General features: G+C 49.9%; 1 protein-coding gene across 6 annotated transcripts in view; it reads right to left on the bottom strand.

Moving 5' to 3' along the window:
• LOC138258764 (transcription factor COE3-like) overlaps nt 1–26,964 on the bottom strand; it is a 408,817-nt gene that overhangs the window by 4,348 nt on the left and 377,505 nt on the right. For 2 of the 6 annotated variants that reach the window (XM_069206356.1, XM_069206033.1), the window contains exons 13-16: nt 12,619–12,796; nt 7,824–8,009; nt 4,279–4,482; nt 3,222–3,297 (exon numbers count right to left, since the gene is read on the bottom strand). In XM_069206356.1, the coding sequence (XP_069062457.1) occupies nt 3,227–3,297; nt 4,279–4,482; nt 7,824–8,009; nt 12,619–12,796 (639 nt within the window). In that variant the 3' untranslated portion in view covers nt 3,222–3,226. The remainder of the gene's footprint in view (nt 1–3,221; nt 3,298–4,278; nt 4,483–7,823; nt 8,010–12,618; nt 12,797–26,964) is intronic. The other 4 variants (XM_069206200.1, XM_069206279.1, XM_069206120.1 and 1 more) reach the window with 3 other exon arrangements.

Genomic DNA, 26,964 nt, shown 5'->3' with positions numbered 1-26,964 from the left:
CTTCTAGTGAACAGAGAATACAAAACTGAAAAGCAACAAAGGTGAAATCAGTTCATTCGCAATTTATCTGTTTGCACAGAGGTTGGGGTGAGACTACTGTTTCTGGAGAGACGAAACAGCCGCATAAGTAATTTAGTGAGATCTGAGGAGAGCAACTATAACCTAAAATTCACAATTGCTATACTAAACATGTGTTAACAAAAAGGAAGTGGGATGAATCAAAGGAAAAGTAATGAAGGGAGAGAAAACAGTTGTAAATTAAATCCTCAGTGCAGCATGGACTTTTTCTCTTCCTGTTTCTCAGAGTGAACACATAAGACTGCTGGAATTCTGCCAGGCCCAGGAGATGTTGGAAACTACTGGTCAACAGGCTGTGTGCTGGTCCCAGAGATGAACAAATAAAAAGGGCAACAGACAGGCACTTAGTGGACCTCCCAAGGAACCTTCTCAAACACCGGTGAACATAGAGGTAAATATCCACAACACCATTTGTCTCTAAGTAGATCCTCCGGAGGAGACATGTACAGACCCGACCCACATAAACAGCTCAGGGAACATTTGAACCACTAGTTGTAAAGTTCTAGGTGCCAATTAACTTTCTAAGGACATTTAATATTGTAAAAATGGGTGCAAACATTAGAAAATAAAATGTATATCACTATGTTTCAAAGCAGTCCTTTTCTTTTCCTCCAGCCAGATTGTATGTCGTATGGGTCCATGTAATATTTTTTATGATCTGTTATATTTTGAACAGATTTCCATGTGTGATCCTGTGTGAATCCTACTAAAGTCAGAAATCTACATAGATTCCAGGATAGCCAACTTTCTGTGCATTGGACCTATCTACATTCTACAGTGTCTTGCACTGAAGACAATAGCAAATGTGGTAGTGTTTCTTCTATCTCGCTTAAGATTAACAAAGGTGCAGAAAAGGTTCCATCAGCCGCAGTAAATAACAGATGTTGATTCACAGGATCATGGTTTGTGGATTTTTACACCTGTAGATGGAATATGCAATCTTGGAAATGACGTAGCCTGGCAAATCGTTTATAGCCTACAATTATGAGGAACACAGGATTTCCCAGGGGAGTGAGAGTGTGGAGGCCAGAGGAAATGCTGGCAAAACCTTCAAAGTTGAACATTTTATGGAAATTCATTAACATCTGAAATGTTTTCAGACATGTTTCTTTTATGGATATTCATCAATTCAAATGTCCGTTACAGAAATGTTTCTTATTTTCATGGCAGAAAGGCTGAAGCATGCAGGTTGGTTGTAAAAAGATCCAAACATCAACATATTTCTTAGCAGTGAAAACATAGACATAAACCTTATTCATGGATTTAAGTAGATTTGCAGTAGAATCATTTCAAGCCCTGGAAAGTAACATCATGAAGATCCTAGGCACAAGCCTACTTTTGAGAGGTTTGCATGTCTTTATTTATTTGCAGTGTCCAGCAGATGATCTGTCCATAACCATGAAATGTTAAGATTTTGTTTTCATGGAATTATTATTGAAAGCATACAAAATCACATTTCTAATGCCTTTTCCGGATCACAGTTTGATGTTTGATGGTAATTCCTCACTGTAATGAGAGTTTCCTTCCACAAGGCTGCCTCCTGTTTAGAAATGAGTCCACTAAACTACAAATTGATATTGATTTTCATTCAGTTATTTTTTAGGGAATGTGAAAATTAACCTGAGGGCATCCTACCCTGATGTAAGAATCTGAAACTATTGAACAATGACTGAAAAAGAAGTACGAAAAAGGCATTTTTTAGAAGTTTGTGAAAGCATAGGAGGTTAGCAGTAGTTTGAAGTTCTTGAGGAAGAGAGAATCGAGCTGTCTTGGCAGACTCTAGCGAATAGAGATTTCACAGATAAGTTAGCGTGTTGTCATCTTAGGGTCCTCATGGAAGTGTTTCTTTTAAAATGATTTAGCATGCAATTCCGATGCAGGGAATGAACTGATAAAGCCATAAAGCTTTGCAGAGGCATCTTTTATCAACAGGAAGCCAAAAAGGACCTCAGATGATTTTTGTTAGACCTCTTATACATCATGCAGGTGCATTTTGATTATGAGATATCAGATAGGAAGTAAACTCCAAATAAAGAGAATTGTAGTAGTCCAGGCGTGAATTCACTTGTGCCTGGACTATTGATTTTCTTTGCATGTCTGGGAGAGGATGGAGAATTTTGCTCAAAGCGCATAAAATGAAGACTTAGTTTTTGGAGAGCTTAACAGTTTCAATTATGAACAAAAGATTTCTATCAAAAATAACCCCTAGATTTTAGGAGGAGGTAGATGGAATAGTCTGAGGACTTAATTCTTCTGGGAACTAATTGGGGATCAGAAAGATGAATTTTCCAGACCAATCACCCCTGTTTTGAGTGAAAATCAAGATGGCAGGCAGAGAAGAATGAATGTGCAAGAAACTACAAGATTGTTCTTCTCACGGGACGTGGTTACAGCATCGTTATCGGCCACCACCGAACTGAAGGCTCAGTGACACCAAGGAGTCGATGAAGTTGAGATATAATTGGAGGTGCAAATTAGCAACAATAGAAGAGAAAAATAGCAGGAAAGTGCTTCTGTGGCCCATGTGTGGCCAACTAAGAGCCCCTGCTCACAATAGTACTGCAAGCATTGTATAATAGGCTTGCTTTTGCCTCAGAATCTGGAGTGATAGAAAGAATCTGGAGTACGTTTGCAGGTTCCTCAACATGAATGACAACACCATGACTGCGGAGGTCTTTAATCCCTATGTTCCCACCCTTTCAAGGGTGCAGGCCAAGAGTGAGCCTTAGGCTTTGTGTTAGGCTTTTTTCCTTAATTTATGGAGAGATGAGGGGTGTTGGTACTTGAGGCTGATCGTACGTCGTTGTGTTGGGTACTGGAGTTCTAGCTGGTGGCCATTGTGAATGGTTGATGCCTTAGCACGCCCTAGTTTTCAGTGGATAGCTTTTTCAAGTCGAAATTGATACCATGCACAGTGCATTAGAACAGAAACAAGCCCATTGAGACAGCCAATCGATGCAGCCCATTGCTCTGACATCTGTGTGGGTGGAGCCAGGTAAGTTGACTTTACCAAGTGAATGAGCCGTTGAATGACGGCTCGTATAGTCAGGTAAGCTCCATTGGGCTTGTTTGGTGTTACGGGGATGCTGGTAAGCATGCTAAGGCAGGGAAAAGGGAACAGCCAGAGGAAGAGAGAGACGTACTGTGCTTAGGAATAGGCCAGCCCTTGCATGGAGCGAGCAGGAGGGTGGTACTTGTCCGCGTCCTCAAAAGACTGGTCTGTAGAGCAGGTCAATGGAGAGCAGCATCGGGAGAAGGGAGAAAAAGAAACAGGTGTCAAACACAAAGGAGGGGTGGAGTAACCAGAGGGAGAATTTTGGAGGAAGAATAGGGAAAGAGAGCAGCATGTGGGCTGGGGTTGGTGAAAAAGATGATGAAGAGGGGAATGAGACAGGGCAAGTAAAAAAAGAAAGAGATAAAGTAAAAAGTAAGTGAAAAGGAAAGAGATAACAGAAAGGAATAGTATGTACACTAAATAAGGTAATGGAGAAAGGAAGGAAAAAAGAATGAAGGGAGAAACATAGTTAGAGCTACACAGTGTAGAGTGATGTGCAGGAGAAGTGGAAAGCAGGTAACATGAGTAAAGGGGCAAAAGACAATGATAGACTGAAGACATGAAGGGTCTGATGAGAAAAACTGAAAAAGCCAAAGAAAGAGAGAAGCAAACAGACATGAGGGGAACCAGATCTGGGGCTGGAAGAGAGTGGCTGGTCATAGGCTCAATAGATGAAAAGTTCAGATATGTGGTAAGGAGCGTGGGGCAAAAGGCAGAGGCAAGGAGAGATGTGACTGGATAAAGAACAGGGGACAAGAGAAAGGTGAAGAAGCAGAGGAGATTGCATCAGGAAGGTAGCAAAGGGGGATTGGGAAAACAGCAGGGTATAAAATAATAACGAAAAATGTGGCAATCTAAGATTTCTAGGAATGCTGAAATTAAAGTTCATGCCCACTGTTTGGTTAAAAAATCATACAATAACAGACTAGCCCCACTGAAAGTCTAGATGTGAAGGACTGCCAGTCAGGTCATGCAACACAGAGTTTTAAGGTCCTGGACATGGTCAAATGGTCAAACAACCTTGTGACCTCTCACCCACCAGGCATCAATACCCTTGCAAGTCACTTCAGCTGACCAGTGCTTTGAACCATCAAATCTGGGCCTCCTCCTTACTTGAAGTTAGAACCTTAAGTGGCTGTGCTCACCTTGGAGGCTGCCTCCGTTTGTGCTGGTACACGTTGGTGGTGGAGAGGTCTGCGGCCTGACAACGGGGGCAAAGGCGCTCTTCTGCTTGACTGCAGAGATCATGTTGACAGGTGAGAAAGAGAAGACGCCCGCTGATGCGGAGGAATTGCCGCTGGAAGGAAGAGTGATGGAGGAGGCACCGAGGGGTGGGCTTGAGGGCATAACTACGTAGGCACAGGGAGAAAACAGATAATATTGAAACATTTGTAATGGGGCCATGTTTAAGCCAACAATCAATGCATCAGGTTATGGAGGTACAAACATTTGGTCCATAAGATTTGTCTGAACATGTTTCCAGTGGCAGAAGTCACAAGAACACTGGGTACCAAGAAGCAGGCTGAGCATCAAGGGCTGGCCAGTAAATAGTTTAAGGCAACGGGCCTGGACCACGAAAATAAACCCGAAAGAACGTGTGGAAATTTACACCCCCGCTGGAGGGTATTTTCCATTTATTTACTAACATACCTGGTAGCATGTCTAGAAAACAGACTCAGGTGCAGGCTTCTAGGCGTACTACTAGGGATGCCAGATAACCTTTTAAAAAGTGTCCCATTCCCCTCTGTGGAGTTCCCTATAGTGGAGAAGCCCATACAGGAGGAACTGATCCTTCTATTGAAATTCATGTCACTTTTTATCACAGGGAAAATGTTTTCCCTATTGAGAAAGCCCTTTCCTTACACCCCCGCCAAACCTGGGGGTGATCTATGTACACTGCCTTCCTGGAACAGGAGTAAAAATTTGACCACTTCTAGGGTGGCAAAGAATCCAATCGGTGTTCTGTGATGCCCACAAACCTACATGATTGTGGGCATTCCTAAACTTTCAAGGCAAACCATTCTTTTAAACACCCTCTCCTCACCCTTGGAATAGGATTCACCTGGGCAGATTTCTCTGAACTTGTAGTGGAGAAATCTACGACTAAAGGAACCCCTTTGAAATTCCTAGATGGTGTCAGTGGTGGCCGCTACAAATCTCAAGGGGAGAGCGGAGTGAAGGACAATAATAAAATAAAAAGTTTTTTTTTAAAAACACTTACCCGCTCCGCCGCTGCCCACCTCGCTCCTCTCCAAATGTTATTGGTGTCCCAGCAGTCCCTGGGACTCCAGCACAGGCTACCCGTGCAATCCTGGTGCCGCTCTCATGCTATAGCTAGCGTAAGAGCAGCGTCAGGATTGGTCTGAGCGGCTTGGTCTGCCGCTCAGACACTGCATTAGAGTCTGTGCTCTTTCTCGGGTTGAGAAACCTAGTGTGCATGTCAGTTTGGCCGGCCTAAGAGGGCCAGCAAAACTGAAACTGAAATGCACACTTAGGTGCATTCACTCCACCCCTCCTCCCCACTCTGATGCCCCCCCTCTCCCTGCACACGCTGGCTTAGAGCCAGCAGCTGAAAAATAAAACTGGCTCTGAGCCAGTGCGGAGGAGCAGCCCCTGGATGGTGTAAAGAATTTAAAATCTTTTACAAGTGTCTGTTTACAACCAAACTGACATTTCTGAACATGACAACAACTGCTCAGACTATCACTTCCGTAACGTACACCGTTTACAGCAAAAAAAAATGCACAAATAAATTTTACACATTTTTACTACTTATCTACTAACGAATCGGAAATAACAGCTTTACTCCAACCTTGGGCCATGTTAGATAAAATTTTGAACCAGGCACCAGATAGAGCAAGAGCTGGTATTTTGTCATAGGTTGCAGAAAATTAATCTTGCCCCGCTTTTCAAATATCAAAGTTCAGACTGCCTTTAAGGCAAAATTAGTTTAGCTGTTTTACTTTAGAGATCCTTGAAATTATCAAAGAATCAAACTTCACCGCATCCAAGTTCCTGAAGATCTGGACAGTCATTCCTGAATTTGGTGAAGTTCCTTACTTTGTAATGTTACAGAACAAACTGTTACAATTCAAAATGTGGATCATTTAAAGAAAAAAAATACTTAGGGCCTCATTATGACATTACGGGTCAGCCCGGTGGAAAGATCGTAATACGACTGATGGGGGAAGCCGCCGGCATTATGGCCACCTCCTCCTCGCGGTTTTGGCAGTCGGCTCGTCCGACCGCCAAAGTTGTAATGAGGCCCTTCGTTTTTTTAGGAAACGTGAGCGTTTGTATGTCTAGGGAATGGCATTTCCAACTTTTTAAAATCCTTGTTATTGTAAGTCTACAGGAAAGGAGTCATCGACCGAACACAGTCAATCTATAACATTTTTTAAGTAAATCATAATTATTCTGTGACATTAATTCTCTAATTAAGGCATAATAATAAATAGAAGATTAACCAAGAATTAATTTTTTGTTCATAATAAACCATATAAATTGTTGTAATAACTTATAAAAAATTAATTGACTATTTTCCAAACTCCTAAGCAACATTTATGACTTTGATAGCCCTACAAATGCTAGTTACATTACCTTTCTGTAAAGTTTAGGACCAGCCTTAAGAAGATTGACCCATGGAGAAGACCTGAAATTAAAGGTCTGCATTTCTGTAAAGGCATTTACCCAGTTCTACCCTCCCCCAAGGATTTTCTGATCTGCAAGTTACCCAATTACAACCCCCCCAGAGATTTTCTGCATAGCCCCTTCCCATCTGTTTCTCAAACGACCATTCACAAGGCACAACCACAGCGGTCGAGCATAGCAACTGCTTGGTAGGGCCGTGCGAAGCTGCAAAGCTTGTCTTCCGCAAACTTTGTGACACATCTTTGACCTCCTTGTGACATACGGGTCGATTAGGACTTCGGCGGATGGAAAAGGCCATCCACCTAAGTCTCGATGGTCAGGTTGCCCCCAGTGCGGCCGCCTTCCATCGGGCCCATTTAGAGTTTCCCGCTGGGTCAGTGTGCGGAAACGTTGTTTCTGTCCGCTGGCCCACCAGGAAACAGTCTACAACATTGACGCCGGCTCCTAATAGAGCCGGCGGCAATGCTGTAGTGCTTAGGATGCACCAGCACCCGTCAAGATGTTCACTGTCTGCTTGAACATCATGATGGGGCTGGCCATGGGGGCTCCCTGCACCACGTCTCTGCCAGCAGTCACATGTCAGTGCTACCGCCATGTAGCTGCCCCCGGGGAAGGGACTCGTAATCCCCAGGGCAGGAGTGCATGCAGTGCTGCCCTGGCGGATTAGGACCGCCAGCACCGCCTGGCCCTCCAGTGGAGGAAAACTGGTGGTTCTGGTGGTCCGACCACCACCGAGACAATGGCAGTCTCAAGCCTGCCAGGGTCATAATAAGCCCCATAGACTCTTACTTACAGTAGCCTCACAGTTCCTAACTTCAGTGATTGTCATCTCCTTATGGGACAAGAGGGGGCATTTTAGTGCAGAGGAAATCTGAGTTTACAGAGAAGGTTTGGTGGGCCCATCCTCTTCCCCGCCACATGTCAGGACTTAGGACATCTTTGTTCCCTCTGGAATAACTTATATAAGTTTGGGGTCTTAAATCCATGGCTGGTCAGAGGCAAAAGATGCTAGACTTCAGGAATGTGCTAGAAAACTTACTGGCATATGGAGAGTTGGCGGTGGAACCGTTCAAGAAGCTGGGTGAGCCGGGCACCCCAAGGCCTGTCATTCCACCCCCGCCGTAGCCATTCATGCTAGACGTGATGGTGTTGTAGTTGGACTGCTGGGGGGTGGAGCTGGGCACGTACCCCCGAGGTGACACACTACTTGTGTTCCTAGAATAGCCTGCAAGAGGGGAAGAAGCAGAAGAGTTAAGGAAGTAGTGTAACTGACAGGAGGAGAAAGAGGCGGGATTTAGAGGTAGGAGGAGCATGGAACAGAGTTGGGAAAAATATGGAAGAGATCATCAGGAAAAGAATGGCTAGAAATTCCACTCAGACTCAGTACCCTCCCGTACACAAACATTTTGCATTTAAAAGTATTCATCTGCTTCACTGTCCATCTCTGCCCCAGCTGCAGTCAGTCATGCAGCCTTCTTTATTCCAACAGTTTATCCCTCTATATATTCAGCAGTCTTCCATCCACCTTTATCTCAGCAGTGAATCCTGTATCAATCTGTATATCCCATGAGTTAATCTTCTATCCATCTATTCATCCATCGTATCCCATCAGTGAATCTGTCTCTATAGCCCATTGGTTGAATCGACTGTCCATCTACACATCCATCCTATCCCATCAGTGAATCTGTCTCTATAGCCCATTGGTTGAATCTTCTGTCCATCTACACATCCATCCTATCCCATCAGTGAATCTGTCTCTATAGCCCATTGGTTGAAACTTCTGTCCATCTATACATCCATCCTATCCCATCAGTGAATATGTCTCTATAGCCCATTGGTTGAATCTTCTGTCCATCTACACATCCTTCTTACTCCAGCTGTGAATTTATCTCTATATCACATCAGTGAATCCTCAATCCAGCTCTGGCTCCCAGACATCAGTCCTGTATCCCTCTTTTGCCTGTCAGTGGTATATGCATCTGAATGTTCCATAAATGAATCGTATATCCAGGTAAGCTGAGACCTGAAGCCTAAGTTTACACCTAAAGTCTAACTTTAGACCGGAAGTCGAATGGGATTTAGATTTCAGCAGACAGGATATCCGTCAACATTATGACAGAGTTCTACGTCTGTCAATATCTAAATCAGGCCCTTAGACTTCAGGCCTAAACTTAGACTTCAGGTCTAACGTTAAACTTTAAGCCTAAAGTTAGACTATTGGTCTAAATGTAGATTTAAAGTCTAACTTTAGACCTTAAGCCTAAGTTTAGACCTTAAGCCTAAGTTTAGACCTTAAGCCTAAGTTTAGACCTGAAGTCTAACCTTAGGCCTTCAGGTCTAAAGTTGGACTTTAGGTCTAAACTTAGTCTTCAGGTCTAAGTTTACCTCTGCAAATTGGGCTCTCCCTCCCATCTATATGTCACGCATTCAGCCAACTATGCATCCTTACGCCGTCAGTCAGTTCTCTATTTATCTTTATATTCCAGCATAGTCCAATTTCCATCTCTATTCCAGTAGTCAGTGTTCTATTCATCTGTATATTCCTGCAGCTAGTCCTCTGTCTATCTTTATTCTAGCAGTCAGTGTTCTATTCATCTGTATATTCATTCAGTCAGTCCTCTGTTCTCAATTATCCTGGCTATCAGTACTCTATTCATCTGCATGTTCCAGAAAATATTCCTATGTTCATCCTTGTCCTGGCACCAGTGCTTTCTCTAGTCATCTTTATATTGCATCAGCCAGTTCTCCGTTCACCTTTATTCTGGCAGTGTGGCTCCAATTCATCTATAGATTTTAGCAGCAAGACCTCTGCCCATCTTTACCCTGGCAGGCAGCGCTCGCTTCACCTGGATTACATTTCTACTCTTTGATTATACCAATCTAGTGTTTGACTACAGATTAGGTCATTCCTCTCTCAAGGTCTCTCAAGATAAGACCAAAAGTTCTGTTTTACAATCAGATGTGTTTTGCACTGAGCTTGTTGGCAGTAACACATATCTGTGCATCACGCAGGCCAGGATTTTGATATGTGGTGGTCCATGATTACATGGTTGGAAATGAGAGTGACTGTATGGCAATGCCTTCTCTGTTTGTAGCTATCAGGAAACACTTGAATTATGTCATCAGTGATAGCTAGTATATTTATTTGTTTAAGGAATATAGTTTCATGACACTGCACCATATACCTTTAAATAACACATATTACATAGGTAGAGTGTTAGCAATCTATGATCCTGAGGAAGGCCGCAGACCTGTCTAGGCCTTAGGGTTGGCTGAAACATGTTGACATAAAGCTGTAAGAATGACTGACATTCCAAAACATCCTCTCCTATTCTGTTTTCAATTTTGTCAGTGGCACCTGCAAAGAAATTATCTGGGTGACATGCTAGGTAATTTTAACAATAATTACAGGATCCTACTCACTGTTTAGCGCAACATTAATAAGGGCTCCAAACTTGGTGGAGTCCACTCAGGAAGTGCGTGCCTTGAATGGGGACAGAGCCCTACGATGGAGCATGGGACACCTGGCACACCTATAATCCTGTTGTTGGGTCATGACATATGTCTAAGGTCGGGAAGATGTATTATCAAACCTATAAGAACTCCCCGTGTGGACAGTGTACAACACTGCATTCTTACCACATGAGGCAAGCAGACCTCAGTCCTGGACAGAGATACATTCTGAGTGTGATGAGGCCAGGAGATGGCCCTGTGCAGTCCACAGGTGATTGTTACATTTGGCAAGGACAGGCAAGAAATATGTGTCATGAAACAGGTGGAACCGACTGATTGCTTTTTTTGGAGACTTATGCATGATCCCCAGGTGGCAAAGCATGATTATTTGGCTAAGAGTGTCAAAGTCCTCCAAGGGTTTCCATATGCGAAGGGTGGTGCTCGCCTCCCGTCAGCTGCCCCCTCTATGTGTGCCTGGCCTGGTACTTTACAGTGGGCGGGTCACATGTGTGCAACAGTGCATAGGTGACCTGTTTAGGAAGCCTGCTACACTCATAGCTGTGGTGAAAGCAAAATCAAATGAGGGATGTCTTCTAGAAAAAGACCATTTGGCAGATAAATGCCATCGGCAATAAACTGGCAGATTATCTGTACATGTGTGCACCCCCAGGTAGGATGGGCAGGACAGCCACCAAATTTATGCAGATTCTATATCAGCGCAAAAATCTTTTGGGACAAAAGGCACCACTTGTGAAGCCTAAAACTGGCTTTTTGGAACCAAATAATAACATAACTTAAAGACACATTGAACATTATTGGGACTGCTTTGGAGAGGGGAACTAGGGGCATGTGGGGCATGTCAGAGGCATTTTTTATAATATTGTGAAGTAACATTTAGGAGGAAACTCACTCTATATTGGGCTTTTGAGGATTTTGGGGGACAAATGAGTTAAGATGTTAACTTTGGTCACTAAAGCATGTGGCGGTGATATATCTGTGACTGCACCTGCCGTCATGCATGCACTCGCCTTGGCCTATGCCCGTCTTTGTGCCAGTGTGTGCCCACATCTCTCAGCAAACACACATGCGTGCATTTGCCTCAATGCCTAGCCTGCTCTGTGCCAGTCCTTTGCAGGCTCCGTCAGCAGGCAGACACATATGACCTTGCCCCACCACAGACGTTGTTTTGCACAGGCCCGTGTAGTCTGCTACAAGGCAATGGCTCGTGCGCTCACGTTGACTTGGGCGCCAGTTTACTGGGGCAAGACCACGTCAGCAGACACATGCTGAGGTGCCCTCACGTATATCAGTCGTGGTTTCTCGCGTATCCTGCACAAAATGTATCAGCAGACACATGTGCAGACACACACATACACGCACACACACACCCATACACACACACACATATTATATTACTTTTAGAAACCCAGGGTTTGTGATCAGATTTACACGGATGATCTGATCTTGATCCATAACTTGTTTGTGCTAGTTCATGCATGACCTCCCGGCATACATGCATGTATGCACAGAACTGCCTGTACCCTAAACTCAGCTTTGGGACAGGCACTGACTCGACTGGCAGGCAGATACATCTGCTGGCTTTCACCTAGATACATGCTCTGTTGTGTGTCCCTTGCCATGACCTGCTAACAGACATATGTGTAAGCACCCACCGTTATCAGTGTCCAGTCCTTTCCTAGATAGGCTAGCTGATGAGAACACGCCAACTAATCTACCCACATGTGCTGACCTGTGCTTTGCATGGGTGTGTATGAGGGTGCACGAGTAGAAACAAGTGTACACACGTGCATACACCAACACCTCGATCCAGACCCAGGTTTGCGCCAGCCTCAGCCATGACATGACATTGCACATGCACATGCGCTCACCTTGATCAAGACTCAGCTTTACGCCAGCCTTAGCCATGACATGACGTCACACACACACACTCATGCGCTCACCTTGATCCAGACCCAGTTTTACGCCATCCTCAGCCATGATATGACATCACACACACACTCATGCGCTCACCTTGATCCAGACCCAGTTTTACACCAGCCTCAGCCATGATATGACATCACACACACATGCATGGGCTCACCTTGATCCAGACCCAGCTTTACACCAGCCTTAGCCATGATATGACATCACACACACGCTCATGCGCTCACCTTGATCCAGACACAGCTTTACGTCAGCCTCAGCCATGATATGACGTCACACACACATGCATGGGCTCACTTTGATCCAGACCCAGTTTTACGCCATCCTCAGCCATGATATCACATCACACACACGTTCATGCGCTCACCTTGATCCAGACCCAGCTTTCCGCCAGCCTCAGCCATGACATGACGTCATACATACACGCATGCGCTCACCTTGATCCGTACCCTGGTTTGCTTCTGCGATGTTAACAGCCAACTGGCTCCCAAAGGAGTTGACTCCCATCATTCCTGAGTGGGCGTGGTTGCCGGTGAGGGACGTCAGCTGGCTGGTGTTGCGGGGCACATTGTATAGGACTTCGGCAATGTCTGCTGCTCGCTTCAAGAGGTGGTCCTGCGAAGAAAGAGGTAAAAAATGAGCTCCATCCCTGGATACGAGAACACAGCTCACAACATGGCACATCTTGGCCCAATGCATGAACCCTATGACTGATAAGTAAAACACTATGCGTTGTCTGTGTATTTATTTAACAGCTCTTTAAAGTGTGAATCTGTACCTTTCAATTACTCACTCACAAACTCACAAGAGGCAGGAATAGAAGGCACACTGACAGGGGCTGGGGGCTGTACATAAAGACATGTTGAAGGTACACTGCAACAAACCTGTTATGTGCACAGCATGGACACTCCCACAAGAGCTAGTTGGTTCAGGTTTGCCACGGAAGGGAATCGTCCGCCTTGAGATGAGAATATTTACTGCTCCCACCAATGGCAGTCACATGAGTTTAAGATGTTCTCATTTTTTAGAGTGTGTTTGTAGGTTTTTTAGACCCATCCTTCAGAAATCAATCAGATATCTCGGGCCTTGCAAAACAAAAAGACCTTGTTGTCAACCTGAGCCAAAATGGCCGCCCATGGGGTCAACAAATGAGTGCAGCTAATGTAGCCTCTAAACCTCTTCATAAAAAGGCATAGCTCCACCTGCAAAGAGAAGACGTGAAAGTTTGTGCTCTCTCAAGAATTCTCAAACTTAAGCCCTCACAGTCTCAATGAACTTGAGCGCTAATGCCATGCCGCAAACCCCTCAACAGAGATTGAGTGCATATAATTTCATCAGAGGCTGATTAAAGAAAACAGGCAAACCAAGCAAAAAAAAGTTTCTTAGGAAAAGAACTTCTGTCAAGCAGTTTTTTTCTTGTCATAAGATTTGTTGAATTGCAAACTTTACATGTAATGTATGTTAAAGGTATATTGTCTAAGTGCTACGCGGCACATCTCTTGTTGACTGCTCCCCAAGAGGCTGCTTAAAATTAACCTGTCCTTTTTGTAGTTCTGCTTACTTTAGTGGCATATCATGGGTGTCAACATCTGTGAGTCACCAGAGGAAAGAAAGTGCTACACAAACACCATTCCACGTCTATCAAGGGATATTTGTTGACAAACATCCCTGCATGTGTCACTCTACATGGATGACCTCTTACCTTACCTGCGAGAGGAATGTTCAGAGGTTGTGGGGCGTGTAGCGCCGTGACACTATGGCAGGATCTCTGGTCTTTGTATGAACTGGGAAAAATCTAACGTATTCCTGATCCATACACCGGAGACACTGCTGAGCCCCCCTCCTGCCCCCCTATTCCGCAATCTAGGTGTCCATATCCATCATACAGCAGCTGACAAACTGGATGGTAACCTGCGACCGGCCCTCTCCACTATCCGATCCTCCATCGCCTTCTGGCTGTCCCTTCCGCTGTGGGTGGTGGGTAGGATGTAACTCTCAAAGACGGTATTTCTTACCACTCCTTTTGTAATACTTTGCATCACTCCCGGAAACCCATCCTTCGCGAGATGGGCAGCTTCATGCTCCACCTCATCTGGGCGACAGGAGGCTGTGGACTAGGCTGACCGAACTCAGACTGTCCACCAATAACGGGGGACGGCTGTCTCTAATTCAGAGCTTTACTACCTTGCGGTGCAATTAAAGCATGCGGTATACTGGAGGTATTGTAGAAAGGGAATGCTTATGGGGGCGCGGTTTGCCCCACACCACGCCTCCCGGCTGACCCTGCTGTTTAACCCACACCCTCGCAAGGGCACCAATGGCTCTGACCTCTTGCTGAGTACACTAAGATTCGCATGGTCCAGGACCCTCCAACGGACACAGACAAACACTCCACAGAGTGGCTGCAAGTTCTCCATTTTGTTGTAACTTCAACAAAATGACAAACCTCTTTTCTTGGGATTTTGCCAGGAATTTCAATGAAAGTGATCAAGGACATTTCTGCAGAAATACTAGAGACTCTACATCTTCCAAGAACAGCAAAACATGTTCCCGAAAGATATTTCACAGAATTATTACCAAAGTAAATCGTTCTTGGAATAAAACTTAGTTCAAAGTTTCAGTGGAATGTGGAACCCACAATCCACATATCAAATCACTCTATTTTACTGCAGCCCTCCCACTAGTATATTCTCAAACACTTCACAGACATGTTCACAGCTTGGAAATTTTCCACTGACATGGAGAAAAAATAAAAAATACAATTTGAATCAAGTATACACCTGATTAAATAGCTGCTCATATCATTATGGAAAATGTATTTTGGCCTGGCCTTTCTGTTTTCTTGAGCATGGGCTAAGATAAATGATGGAACAGTGTGAAGTATGGACTGAGGGCTGAGGACTGCAACAAACCATTAAACTTCTACTGTGGCAAAGTGACAGAATCACAGACCACTCAACATGGCTTCAGACCAGAACACAGACCCACATCACTCTCAACAGGACCAGCTGTAAAGGGAACCATGTGTCAGTAGAACCACATCAGTATCATGGATGGTGGAAAGTACACCACACCTGTGTGGAACCCAAACATCCCTGGATTGGGAAGGGATCTGTCCAGGGAGAAGCTCAAATCCCTGTGAGCTAAAGCCATGAAGGGTTTTCTTGAGAGCCCGGTGCTGCAGAGGGAGGAGTGTGCCGAAGAGATGATCTGGTATAGCTCAGTGCCAGTCGTGCTTCTAGGCGACTGGTCGGCTGCGGATTCCATCTGTACAGAAGTAGTACATTCTCACAGAGGAGGGTGGTGCCATCGGAATAACCAGCAGCAACGCAGGAAGTGTCTTTGTGTGTACTAGAGCCAGGTACAGTTTTATTGAGGATGTGATTTATGGAAAGGGATGTTTCTGTATGTTTATATGGAGGAGAAAAGGTACTGTCTCGTTAAAAGTAGTATGGGAAGAACACGCGTAAGTACGTGCAAATAAAGGCAAGAGGAGTCAGACGCAATTCCACTAAAAGTAGTATATTAGTAGAGGTGAGTACAGCTAACATCCCATAAGTAGTAGTATATTTATAGAGGTGAGTATAGGTACCATCCCATTACAAGTAGTATATTTGTAGGGGTGAGGACAGCTACCATCCCATTACAAGTAGTATAATTGTAGAGCTGAGTACAGCTACCATCCCATTTAAAGTAGTATATTTGTAGGGGTGAGGACAGCTACCATCCCATTACAAGTAGTATAATTGTAGAGGTGAGGACAGCTTTCATCCCATTACAAGTAGTATATTTGTAGGGGTGAGGACAGCTACCATCCCATTACAAGTAGTATAATTGTAGAGGTGAGGACAGCTATCATCCCATTACAAGTAGTATATTTGTAGAGGTGAGAACATCTACCATCCCATTAAAAGTAGTATATTTGTAGAGGTGAGTACAGCTACCATCCCATTACAAGTAGTATATTTGTAGGGGTGAGGACAGATACCATCCCATTAGAAGTAGTATATTTGTAGAGGTGAGAACATCTACCATCCCATTAAAAGTAGTATATTTGTAGAGGTGAGTACAGCTACCATCTCATTAAAAGTAGTATATTTGTAGGGGTGAGGACAACTACCATTCCATTACGAGTAGTATATTGTAGAGGTGAGTACATCTACCATCCCATTAAAAGTAGTATATTTGTAGAGGTGAGGACAGCTACCATCCCATTAAAAGTAGTATATTTGTAGATGTGAGGACAGATACCACTCCATTAAAAGTTGTATATTTGTAGAGTTGAGTATAGGTACCATCCCATTAAAAGGAGCACATTTGTAACGGTTAGCGCAGCTACCATCACATTAAAAGTAGTATGCTATGGAGAAATAAAAGTACCATCCAAATAAAAATAAGGTATTTGCACATTGGATTGGAGGTGCTATCCTATTAAAGAGTACATCTAACATGTAAATTAAAATAGAATGTTTTTCAGGCTGGTACAGTGCCCACAGAAACTGCATATACACGCAGGTAGTATACCATTAGACGTAGTATATCAGTACAGATAAGTACATGTACCGTCCCATTAGAAGTGATATATTTGTAAGGACTACAGTTGCTGTTCCATTAAAAGTAGTATATTCTTATGTCCAGATAAATACTCCATCCCATTAAAGTAGTATATTTGTACGGACGGCTACAAGCAGTGTTCCAATAAAAGTAGTATATTCATACAGACAGGTACAGGTCCCATCCGATTAAACATAGTATATTTATACAGGCAAGTACAGGCCCCATCTCATTAAAAGTAGTATATCCATGCAGACAGGTACAGGTCCGACCCAGTTCATTAAAAGTAGTATATTCATACAGACAGGTACAGATCCCATCTCATTAAAAGTAGTATATTTATACAGATATGGGTCTCATCTCACTCAAAGTAGTATATTCATACAGACAGGCCCTATCTCATTAAAAGTAGTATACTCATACACACAGGTACAGGTCCCATCTCATTAAAAGTAGTATATTCCTACAGATATGTACAGGTCCCATCTCATTAAAAAGTTTATATTGTTACAGACAGATACGGGTCCCATTTCATTAAAAGTAGTATATTCATAAAGAGAGGAAAAGGTCCAATCTCATTAAAGTGATATATTGTTGCAGGCAGGTACAGGTCCCATCTAATTAAAAGTAGTATATCCACACAGACAGGAAAAGGTCCCATCTCATTAAAAGTAGTGTATTCCTACAGACAGGTACAGGTTCCATCTCATTAAATGTAGCATTTTCGTGTGGACTGATGCAGCTATAGTCCCACTGCAAGTGATATATTTTTGATGATGACAATTGTTATCCATCTCTGTAAAAGTAGTATATTCATTTGGATGGACAGAGAGGCTTCACATTAAAGTAGTACATTAGAATGGATGAGTAGAGGGACCATCACTTTGAAAGTGGTATATCTGTAGAGATGACTACAGCTGCCATCCCATTAGTGGTTATATATTTGTATGGGCATGTGCAGTTATCACTCCATTAAAAGTAGGACATTGGTATGGACTGGCATTGGGGAATGCTATTAGAAGTAGTGTATTTGTACAGTGTAATCCCATTAATAAAAGTACATTCATGCCAATATGTACAGGTATTGTCCCTTGAAAAGTAATATATTGGAACACTTGGATACAGTTACAGTCCCATTAAAAATAGTATTTTTGTACACTTGGATACAGTTACCGTCCCATTAAAGTAGTATTTTTGTACACTTGGCTACAGTTTCCGTCCCATTAAAAGCAGTATATTTGTACACTTGGATACAGTTACCATCCCATTAAAGTAGCATTTGTACACTTGGATACAGTTACCGTCCCATTAAAAGCAGTATATTTGTACACTTGGATACAGTTACCATCCCATTAAAGTAGCATTTGTACACTTGGATACAGTTACCGTCCCATTAAAAGTAGTATATTTGTACTGAGTAGCAGAGGTGCCGCCCTGTTAAACGTAGAATGTTGGTATGGGTGGGCACAGATACTATGCTATTAAAAAGTATATTCGTATGAAGGGTTATAAGTATTATATTCGTACTGACGGGTACCCTGCCAATAAAAACAGTATATTCCTAGGGCTGAGGACAAGGCCAATCCCATTATAAACAGTATATTTTTACACGTAAGTACAAATGAGGATAATATTTACATCTTGAAAGCAGCCACCTGGTGACTACATTACACCATTAGAGAAGATTCCTTTGGGCTGAAGGAAGGATGTTACTGCCAAGGCAAGACTCCTGTGAGGTACTTCGATCCTGATCAAGGACGCCTCAAAACCTTTGCGCCCGGTGCTCACCATCGTCCTCCCTGAAGAAATAGCTTTATAAGGAAATCACTACCAAGAAACCTATTTACACACCAAATGTATTTTAGTGTACTGCCAGCAGTTAAAAAAAAGAAAACAACCAGAAGAAAAAATAAATGGGAGAAGAATGTTAAAAAGCATTGGCAAAGTCAATAAGTCTGGCATCGCTACAGAGTTACTGCCTTTGACAATTGTTGTTTTCTCAGAAAGGTTTTTGTTAAGGTAAAGTCAGGGCCATTGGAATTATGCGGAAGGGGAGGACACAACTTATGTGGCAGTACTAACTAAATTATGCAGCAAGAAATGCAAATTATGTGGAGTAAAGCGGCACGTTTTGCGATAGTATTACTTCACTATTTTGTCGTTTTTACCAGTTTAACATTCACATACAGCAAAAAGCAACAGAAGGTTCGCCAGTGAACTCTATAGAGGAATTTCTACTGAGGGCAACACATGTTGCCGAGCTTGTAAGCACAATGATTGTATTGTTCAAATCTGAAAATTATGCAGCACATGATGGACTATGTGGAAGATGCCGTAAATTCATAACTATGCGGAAAAGGCAGCGGCCACAAAATCGCATAATTTCTGTGACGCTGTGTAAAGTGTATGAAAAAAGTGTAGCTTTACAATATGGCCTCCTGTCTATCCGCTGGTATGTGGATATACACAACTATAGGTCTACAGTTTTTTTTTTTACTTTAGTAAAAACCATTACAAGATGACACCCTATGTGTTTCTATGCGTTTGTGCGCACGGGTGGCCATCTTTGAATAGCTTTGCTTATAATGCAAAATGCTGTCACTCATCAGTCGGGGCAGCCAAGGGCTTTAGTGGGCTGACCAATTGCCTCATGCTACATGCTGTGGTGGGCGGAATCAAAATGTGACTGATACAAGAATAGACCAATGGATGAAGAGGGTTGACTAAAAGCCCCTGTATCTATGCTTATATATGTATGTTTTGTATGGCTGGCATTAGCCAAGACATTTTGGCCCATATTTAAGAAAAAGTGGCACGTCATCTCTGAGGCGCCACTTTTCTTGTGACCTAACGACACCATGTTTGCGCCGTATTTATACTAGAGTGCGCCATGGCGGTCGTTAGCACAATAGCTTCAAACTTTTTGATGCTATTTCAGTGCATTGCTACACTGGATTGAAAAATGTTGATGCTGGTGCAGCAAAGTGCAAGAAGGCCCATGGGTTACTATGATAGAGGCATTTTAACACCTGCACTGAGCAAGTGTTAATAATGGTGCCAAAAATAGCGCAGTGAAATCTTTTAAATTTCACTGCGCCATTTTTGCGGGCCTCCTAGTGCCAGAACGCCCCCCTTGCATGCGTGGTGCAGGCATAATGTGGCACAAGGGGTTGCAAGGTGGAGCAATGTGTGCATTGCGCCACTTTGTAAATATAGAGCAGTGGAAAAGCCACTTTAGCGCCGCCTTAAAGTAAAAAAAATGACGCCATAGGGGCGCTAAGATAGCGCTGGGGGCTCTTAAATATGCCCCATTATTTTTTATAAAAATGCATATTCAGTCCATACTTACAGGGGCTTTCAGTCAGCCCTCTTCACCCACTGATCTGCTCTCTGATTCCCATTTGCTTCCTCCCACCACAGGTCGGCAGTCGAGGCCAGAGCTATTGGCTTTGCCAATGCTTGTTTGGAAGAAGGTAGCAGTGCTCACGTTACCCCAGCACAAACAGTATAAAGGACACACATTACCAGTGCAATCACAGAAACCACGTTTTAGGGAGGTGTAACACAGTAATGTAGCATCAGAGACATATGACCTATGTCTATGGCATGCCCAGCACTTATGTAGTGCCGTGAAGCCATATGAGCCTAGCATGTATAGCACTAAAGTATGCAAAATGCCATGTGTCTATGGCATGCTCACCACTAATGTAGTGCCGTGTGTGACCCTAGCATGTAATGCCAAAACTAATGTGTCCATGGCATGCATAGCACTCATGTAGTGCCGTGAAACCATGTGACCCTAGCATGTGGTGCTAAATGGCTTGTGGTCATGGCATGCACATCACTAATTCAGGGTGCTGAAACCATGTGCCCCTAGCATGTAAAACACTGATGCATTGCCGGAAACCTTGTGATCTTGACACGTAAATCACTAACACAGTGGCAAAAACATGCGACCTGGGCATGCAAGGAACTAATGAAATGCCAGGAGCAGTGCGAACCCGGCGTGCAAAGCACGACCGTAGTGCCAGCAGCATATGATCTTGGCATGTAAATCGCAAATACCGTGCCAACAACCATGCGATTCTGGCAGGTAGGGCACAACTATAGGGTCAGAAATCCCATCATCTCGGCGTGCAAAGCACGGATGTGCTGCCCGAAACAGGTACAGCCTGGCACGCGAGGCACAAATGTAGTGCGTGCCAGAAAACACATGATGCTGGCATGTACAGCGCCACAGCAATGCCACCGACACTCAAAGGTGTTGGAAACTTAAATGTGTGAATCTCGCAGCACTCAGTCAATATATGGATAATAGCTCCACATAGAAGGAATGAATGAATATGTCACTAGGGTCACGTGCCGCGGTCAGCTCCTGTGACACCCGCACCAGGGCGACCTTTAACGCGTGGGCCAGGGGCTAGTGAAGGGGCAGCGCCCGGGGCCAGGGGCTAGTGAAGGGGCAGCGCCCGGGGCCAGGGGCTAGTGAAGGGGGCAGCAGCTGGGCCAGGGGCTAGTGAAGGGACAGCGCCCGGGGCCATGGGCTAGTGAAGGGGCAGCGCCCGAGCCAGGGGCTAGTGAAGGGGGCAGCGCCCGGGGCCAGCGGCTAGTGAAGGGGCAGCGCCCGGGCCAGGGGCTAGTGAAGGGGCAGCGCCCGGGCCAGGGGCTAGTGAAGGGGCAGGGCCCGAGCCAGGGGCTAGTGAAGGGGGCAGGCTAGTGAAGGGGCAGCGCCCAGGGCCATGGGCTAGTGAAGGGGCAGCGCCCGGGCCAGAGGCTAATGAAGGGGCAACGCCCGGGGCCAGGGGCTTGTGAAGGGGCAGCGCCCGGGCCAGGGGCTAGTTAAGGGGCAGCGCCCGGGGCCAGGGGCTAGTGAAGGGGCAGCGCCGGGGCCAGGGCCTAGAGAAGGGGCAGCTCCCGGGCCAAGGGTTAGTGAAGGGGCAGCGCCCGGGGCCAGGGGTTAGTGAAAGGGCAGCGGCCAGGCCAGGGGCTAGTGAAAGGGCAGTGCCCGGGCCAGGGGCTAGTGAAGGGGGCAGCACCTGGGGCCAGGGGCTAGTGAAGGGGCAGTCCCCGGGCCAAGGGCTAGTGAAGGGGCAGCGCCCGGGGCCAGGGGCTAGTGAAGGGGGCAGCGCCCGGGGCCAGGGGCTAGTGAAGGGGGCAGCGCCCGGGCCAGGAGCTAGTGAAGGAGCAGCGCCCGGGCCAGAGGCTAATGAAGGGGCAGCGCCCAGGGCCAGGGGCTAGTGAAGGGGCAGCGCCCGGGGCCAGGGGCTAGTGAAGGGGGCAGCAGCCGGGCCAGGGGCTAGTGAAGGGGCAGCGCCCGGGGCCATGGGCTAGTGAAGGGGCAGCGCCCAGGGCCAGGGGCTAGTGAAGGGGCAGCGCCCGAGCCAGGGGCTAGTAAAGGGGGCAGGCTAGTGAAGGGGCAGCGCCCGGGGCCAGAGGCTAGTGAAAGGGGCAGCGCCCGGGCCAGGGGCTAGTGAAGGGGCAGCGCCCGGGGCCAGAGGCTAGTGAAGGGGCAGCGCCCGGGCCAGGGGCTAGTGAAGGGGGCAGGCTAGTGAAGGGGCAGCGCCCAGGGCCATGGGCTAGTGAAGGGGCAGCGCCCGGGCCAGAGGCTAATGAAGGGGCAACGCCCGGGGCCAGGGGCTAGTGAAGGGGCAGCGCCCGGGCCAGGGGCTAGTTAAGGGGCAGCGCCCGGGGCCAGGGGCTAGTGAAGGGGCAGCGCCCGGGCCAGAGGCTAATGAAGGGGCAACGCCCGGGGCCAGGGGCTAGTGAAGGGGCAGCGCCCGGGCCAGAGGCTAATGAAGGGGCAACGCCCGGGGCCAGGGGCTAGTGAAGGGGCAGGGCCCGGGCCAGGGGCTAGTTAAGGGGCAGCGCCCGGGGCCAGGGGCTAGTGAAGGGGCAGCGCCGGGGCCAGGGCCTAGAGAAGGGGCAGCTCCCGGGCCAAGGGTTAGTGAAGGGGCAGCGCCCGGGGCCAGGGGTTAGTGAAAGGGCAGCGGCCAGGCCAGGGGCTAGTGAAAGGGCAGTGCCCGGGCCAGGGGCTAGTGAAGGGGGCAGCACCTGGGGCCAGGGGCTAGTGAAGGGGCAGTGCCCGGGCCAAGGGCTAGTGAAGGGGCAGCGCCCGGGGCCAGGGGCTAGTGAAGGGGGCAGCGCCCGGGCCAAGAGCTAGTGAAGGAGCAGCGCCCGGGCCAGAGGCTAATGAAGGGGCAGCGCCCAGGGCCAGGGGCTAGTGAAGGGGCAGCGCCCGGGGCCAGGGGCTAGTGAAGGGGGCAGCAGCCGGGCCAGGGGCTAGTGAAGGGGCAGCGCCCGGGGCCATGGGCTAGTGAAGGGGCAGCGCCCAGGGCCAGGGGCTAGTGAAGGGGCAGCGCCCGAGCCAAGGGCTAGTAAAGGGGGCAGGCTAGTGAAGGGGCAGCGCCCGGGGCCAGAGGCTAGTGAAAGGGGCAGCGCCCGGGCCAGGGGCTAGTGAAGGGGCAGCGCCCGGGGCCAGAGGCTAGTGAAGGGGCAGCGCCCGGGCCAGGGGCTAGTGAAGGGGGCAGGCTAGTGAAGGGGCAGCGCCCAGGGCCATGGGCTAGTGAAGGGGCAGCGCCCGGGCCAGAGGCTAATGAAGGGGCAACGCCCGGGGCCAGGGGCTAGTGAAGGGGCAGCGCCCGGGCCAGGGGCTAGTTAAGGGGCAGCGCCCGGGGCCAGGGGCTAGTGAAGGGGCAGCGCCCGGGCCAGAGGCTAATGAAGGGGCAACGCCCGGGGCCAGGGGCTAGTGAAGGGGCAGCGCCCGGGCCAGAGGCTAATGAAGGGGCAACGCCCGGGGCCAGGGGCTAGTGAAGGGGCAGGGCCCGGGCCAGGGGCTAGTTAAGGGGCAGCGCCCGGGGCCAGGGGCTAGTGAAGGGGCAGCGCCGGGGCCAGGGCCTAGAGAAGGGGCAGCTCCCGGGCCAAGGGTTAGTGAAGGGGCAGCGCCCGGGGCCAGGGGTTAGTGAAAGGGCAGCGGCCAGGCCAGGGGCTAGTGAAAGGGCAGTGCCCGGGCCAGGGGCTAGTGAAGGGGGCAGCACCTGGGGCCAGGGGCTAGTGAAGGGGCAGTGCCCGGGCCAAGGGCTAGTGAAGGGGCAGCGCCCGGGGCCAGGGGCTAGTGAAGGGGGCAGCGCCCGGGCCAGGAGCTAGTGAAGGAGCAGCGCCCGGGCCAGAGGCTAATGAAGGGGCAGCGCCCAGGGCCAGGGGCTAGTGAAGGGGCAGCGCCCGGGGCCAGGGGCTAGTGAAGGGGGCAGCAGCCGGGCCAGGGGCTAGTGAAGGGGCAGCGCCCGGGGCCATGGGCTAGTGAAGGGGCAGCGCCCAGGGCCAGGGGCTAGTGAAGGGGCAGCGCCCGAGCCAAGGGCTAGTAAAGGGGGCAGGCTAGTGAAGGGGCAGCGCCCGGGGCCAGAGGCTAGTGAAAGGGGCAGCGCCCGGGCCAGGGGCTAGTGAAGGGGCAGCGCCCGGGGCCAGAGGCTAGTGAAGGGGCAGCGCCCGGGCCAGGGGCTAGTGAAGGGGGCAGGCTAGTGAAGGGGCAGCGCCCAGGGCCATGGGCTAGTGAAGGGGCAGCGCCCGGGCCAGAGGCTAATGAAGGGGCAACGCCCGGGGCCAGGGGCTAGTGAAGGGGCAGCGCCCGGGCCAGGGGCTAGTTAAGGGGCAGTGCCCGGGGCCAGGGGCTAGTGAAGGGGCAGCGCCGGGGCCAGGGCCTAGAGAAGGGGCAGCTCCCGGGCCAAGGGTTAGTGAAGGGGCAGCGCCCGGGGCCAGGGGTTAGTGAAAGGGCAGCGGCCAGGCCAGGGGCTAGAGAAAGGGCAGTGCCCGGGCCAGGGGCTAGTGAAGGGGGCAGGACCTGGGGCCAGGGGCTAGTGAAGGGGCAGTGCCTGGGCCAAGGGCTAGTGAAGGGGCAGCGCCCGGGGCCAGGGGCTAGTGAAGGGGGCAGCGCCCGGGCCAGGAGCTAGTGAAGGAGCAGCGCCCGGGCCAGAGGCTAATGAAGGGGCAGCGCCCAGGGCCAGGGGCTAGTGAAGGGGCAGCGCCCGAGCCAGGGGCTAGTGAAGGGGGCAGGCTAGTGAAGGGGCAGCACCTGGGGCCATGGGCTAGTGAAGGGGCAGCGCCCAGGGCTAGGGGCTAGTGAAGGGGCAGCGCCCGAGCCAGGGGCTAGTAAAGGGGGCAGGCTAGTGAAGGGGCAGCGCCCGGGGCCAGAGGCTAGTGAAAGGGGCAGCGCCCGGGCCAGGGGCTAGTGAAGGGGCAGCGCCCGGGGCCAGAGGCTAGTGAAGGGGGCAGGCTAGTGAAGGGGCAGCGCCCAGAGCCATGGGCTAGTGAAGGGGCAGCACCCGGGCCAGAGGCTAATGAAGGGGCAACGCCCAGGGCCAGGGGCTAGTGAAGGGGCAGCACCCGGGCCAGGGGCTAGTTAAGAGGCAGCGCCCGGTGCCAGGGGCTAGTGAAGGGGCAGCGCCCGGGCCAGGGGCTAGTGAAGGGGCAGCGCCCAGGGCCAGGGGCTAGTGAAGGGGCAGCGCCCGAGCCAGGGGCTAGTAAAGAGGGCAGGCTAGTGAAGGGGCAGCGCCCGGGCCAGAGGCTAGTGAAAGGGGCAGCGCCCGGGCCAGGGGCTAGTGAAGGGGCAGCACCCGGGGCCAGAGGCTAGTGAAGGGGCAGCGCCCGGGCCAGGGGCTAGTGAAGGGAGCAGGCTAGTGAAGGGGCAGCGCCAGGGCCATGGGCTAGTGAAGGGGCAGCGCCCGGGCCAGAGGCTAATGAAGGGGCAACGCACGGGGCCAGGGGCTAGTGAAGGGGCAGGGCCCGGGCCAGGGGCTAGTTAAGGGGCATCGCCCGGGGCCAGGGGCTAGTGAAGGGGCAGTGCCGGGGCCAGGGCCTAGAGAAGGGGCAGCGCCCGGGCCAAGGGCTAGTGAAGGGGCAGCACCCGGGGCCTGGGGCTAGTGAAGGGGCAGCGTCCGGACCAGGGGCTAGTGAAAGGGCAGCGCCCGGGGCCAGGGGCTAGTGAAGGGGGCAGCGCCCGGGTCAGGAGCTAGTGAAGGGGCAACGCCCGGGCCAGAGGCTAATGAAGGGGCAGCGCCCAGGGCCAGGGGCTAGTGAAGGGGCAGCGCCCGAGCCAGGGGCTAGTGAAGGGGGCAGGCTAGTGAAGGGGCAGCACCTGGGGCCATGGGCTAGTGAAGGGGCAGCGCCCAGGGCCAGGGGCTAGTGAAGGGGCAGCGCCCGAGCCAGGGGCTAGTAAAGGGGGCAGGCTAGTGAAGGGGCAGCGCCTGGGGCCAGAGGCTAGTGAAAGGGGCAGCGCCCGGGCCAGGGGCTAGTGAAGGGGCAGCGCCCGGGGCCAGAGGCTAGTGAAGGGGCAGCGCCCGGGCCAGGGGCTAGTGAAGGGGGCAGGCTAGTGAAGGGGCAGCGCCCAGGGCCATGGGCTAGTGAAGGGGCAGTGCCCGGGCCAGAGGCTAATGAAGGGGCAACGCCCGGGGCCAGGGGCTAGTGAAGGGGCAGCGCCCGGGCCAGGGGCTAGTTAAGGGGCAGCGCCCGGGGCCAGGGGCTAGTGAAGGGGCAGCGCCCGGGCCAGGGGCTAGTGAAGGGGCAGCGCCCAGGGCCAGGGCGCTAGTGAAGGGGCAGCGCCCGAGCCAGGGGCTAGTAAAGAGGGCAGGCTAGTGAAGGGGCAGCGCCCGGGCCAGAGGCTAGTGAAAGGGGCAGCGCCCGGGCCAGGGGCTAGTGAAGGGGCAGCACCCGGGGCCAGAGGCTAGTGAAGGGGCAGCGCCCGGGCCAGGGGCTAGTGAAGGGGGCAGGCTAGTGAAGGGGCAGCGCCCAGGGCCATGGGCTAGTGAAGGGGCAGCGCCCGGGCCAGAGGCTAATGAAGGGGCAACGCACGGGGCCAGGGGCTAGTGAAGGGGCAGGGCCCGGGCCAGGGGCTAGTTAAGGGGCAGCGCCCGGGGCCAGGGGCTAGTGAAGGGGCAGCGCCCGGGCCAGGGCCTAGAGAAGGGGCAGCGCCCGGGCCAAGGGCTAGTGAAGGGGCAGCACCCGGGGCCTGGGGCTAGTGAAGGGGCAGCGTCCGGACCAGGGGCTAGTGAAAGGGCAGCGCCCGGGCCAGGGGCTAGTGAAGGGGGCAGCACCCGGGGCCAGGGGCTAGTGAAGGGGCAGCGCCCGGGCCAAGGGCTAGTGAAGGGGCAGCGCCCGGGTCCAGGGGCTAGTGAAGGGGCAGCGCCCAGGGCCAGGTGCTAGTGTAGGGGCAGCGCCCGGGCCAGAGGCTAATGAAGGGG

The sequence above is a fragment of the Pleurodeles waltl genome, chromosome 1_1 (genome assembly GCF_031143425.1).
Source record: "Pleurodeles waltl isolate 20211129_DDA chromosome 1_1, aPleWal1.hap1.20221129, whole genome shotgun sequence".
NCBI classification, from domain to species: Eukaryota; Metazoa; Chordata; class Amphibia; order Caudata; family Salamandridae; genus Pleurodeles; species Pleurodeles waltl.
This window is presented reverse-complemented; position numbering and strand designations above follow the sequence as displayed.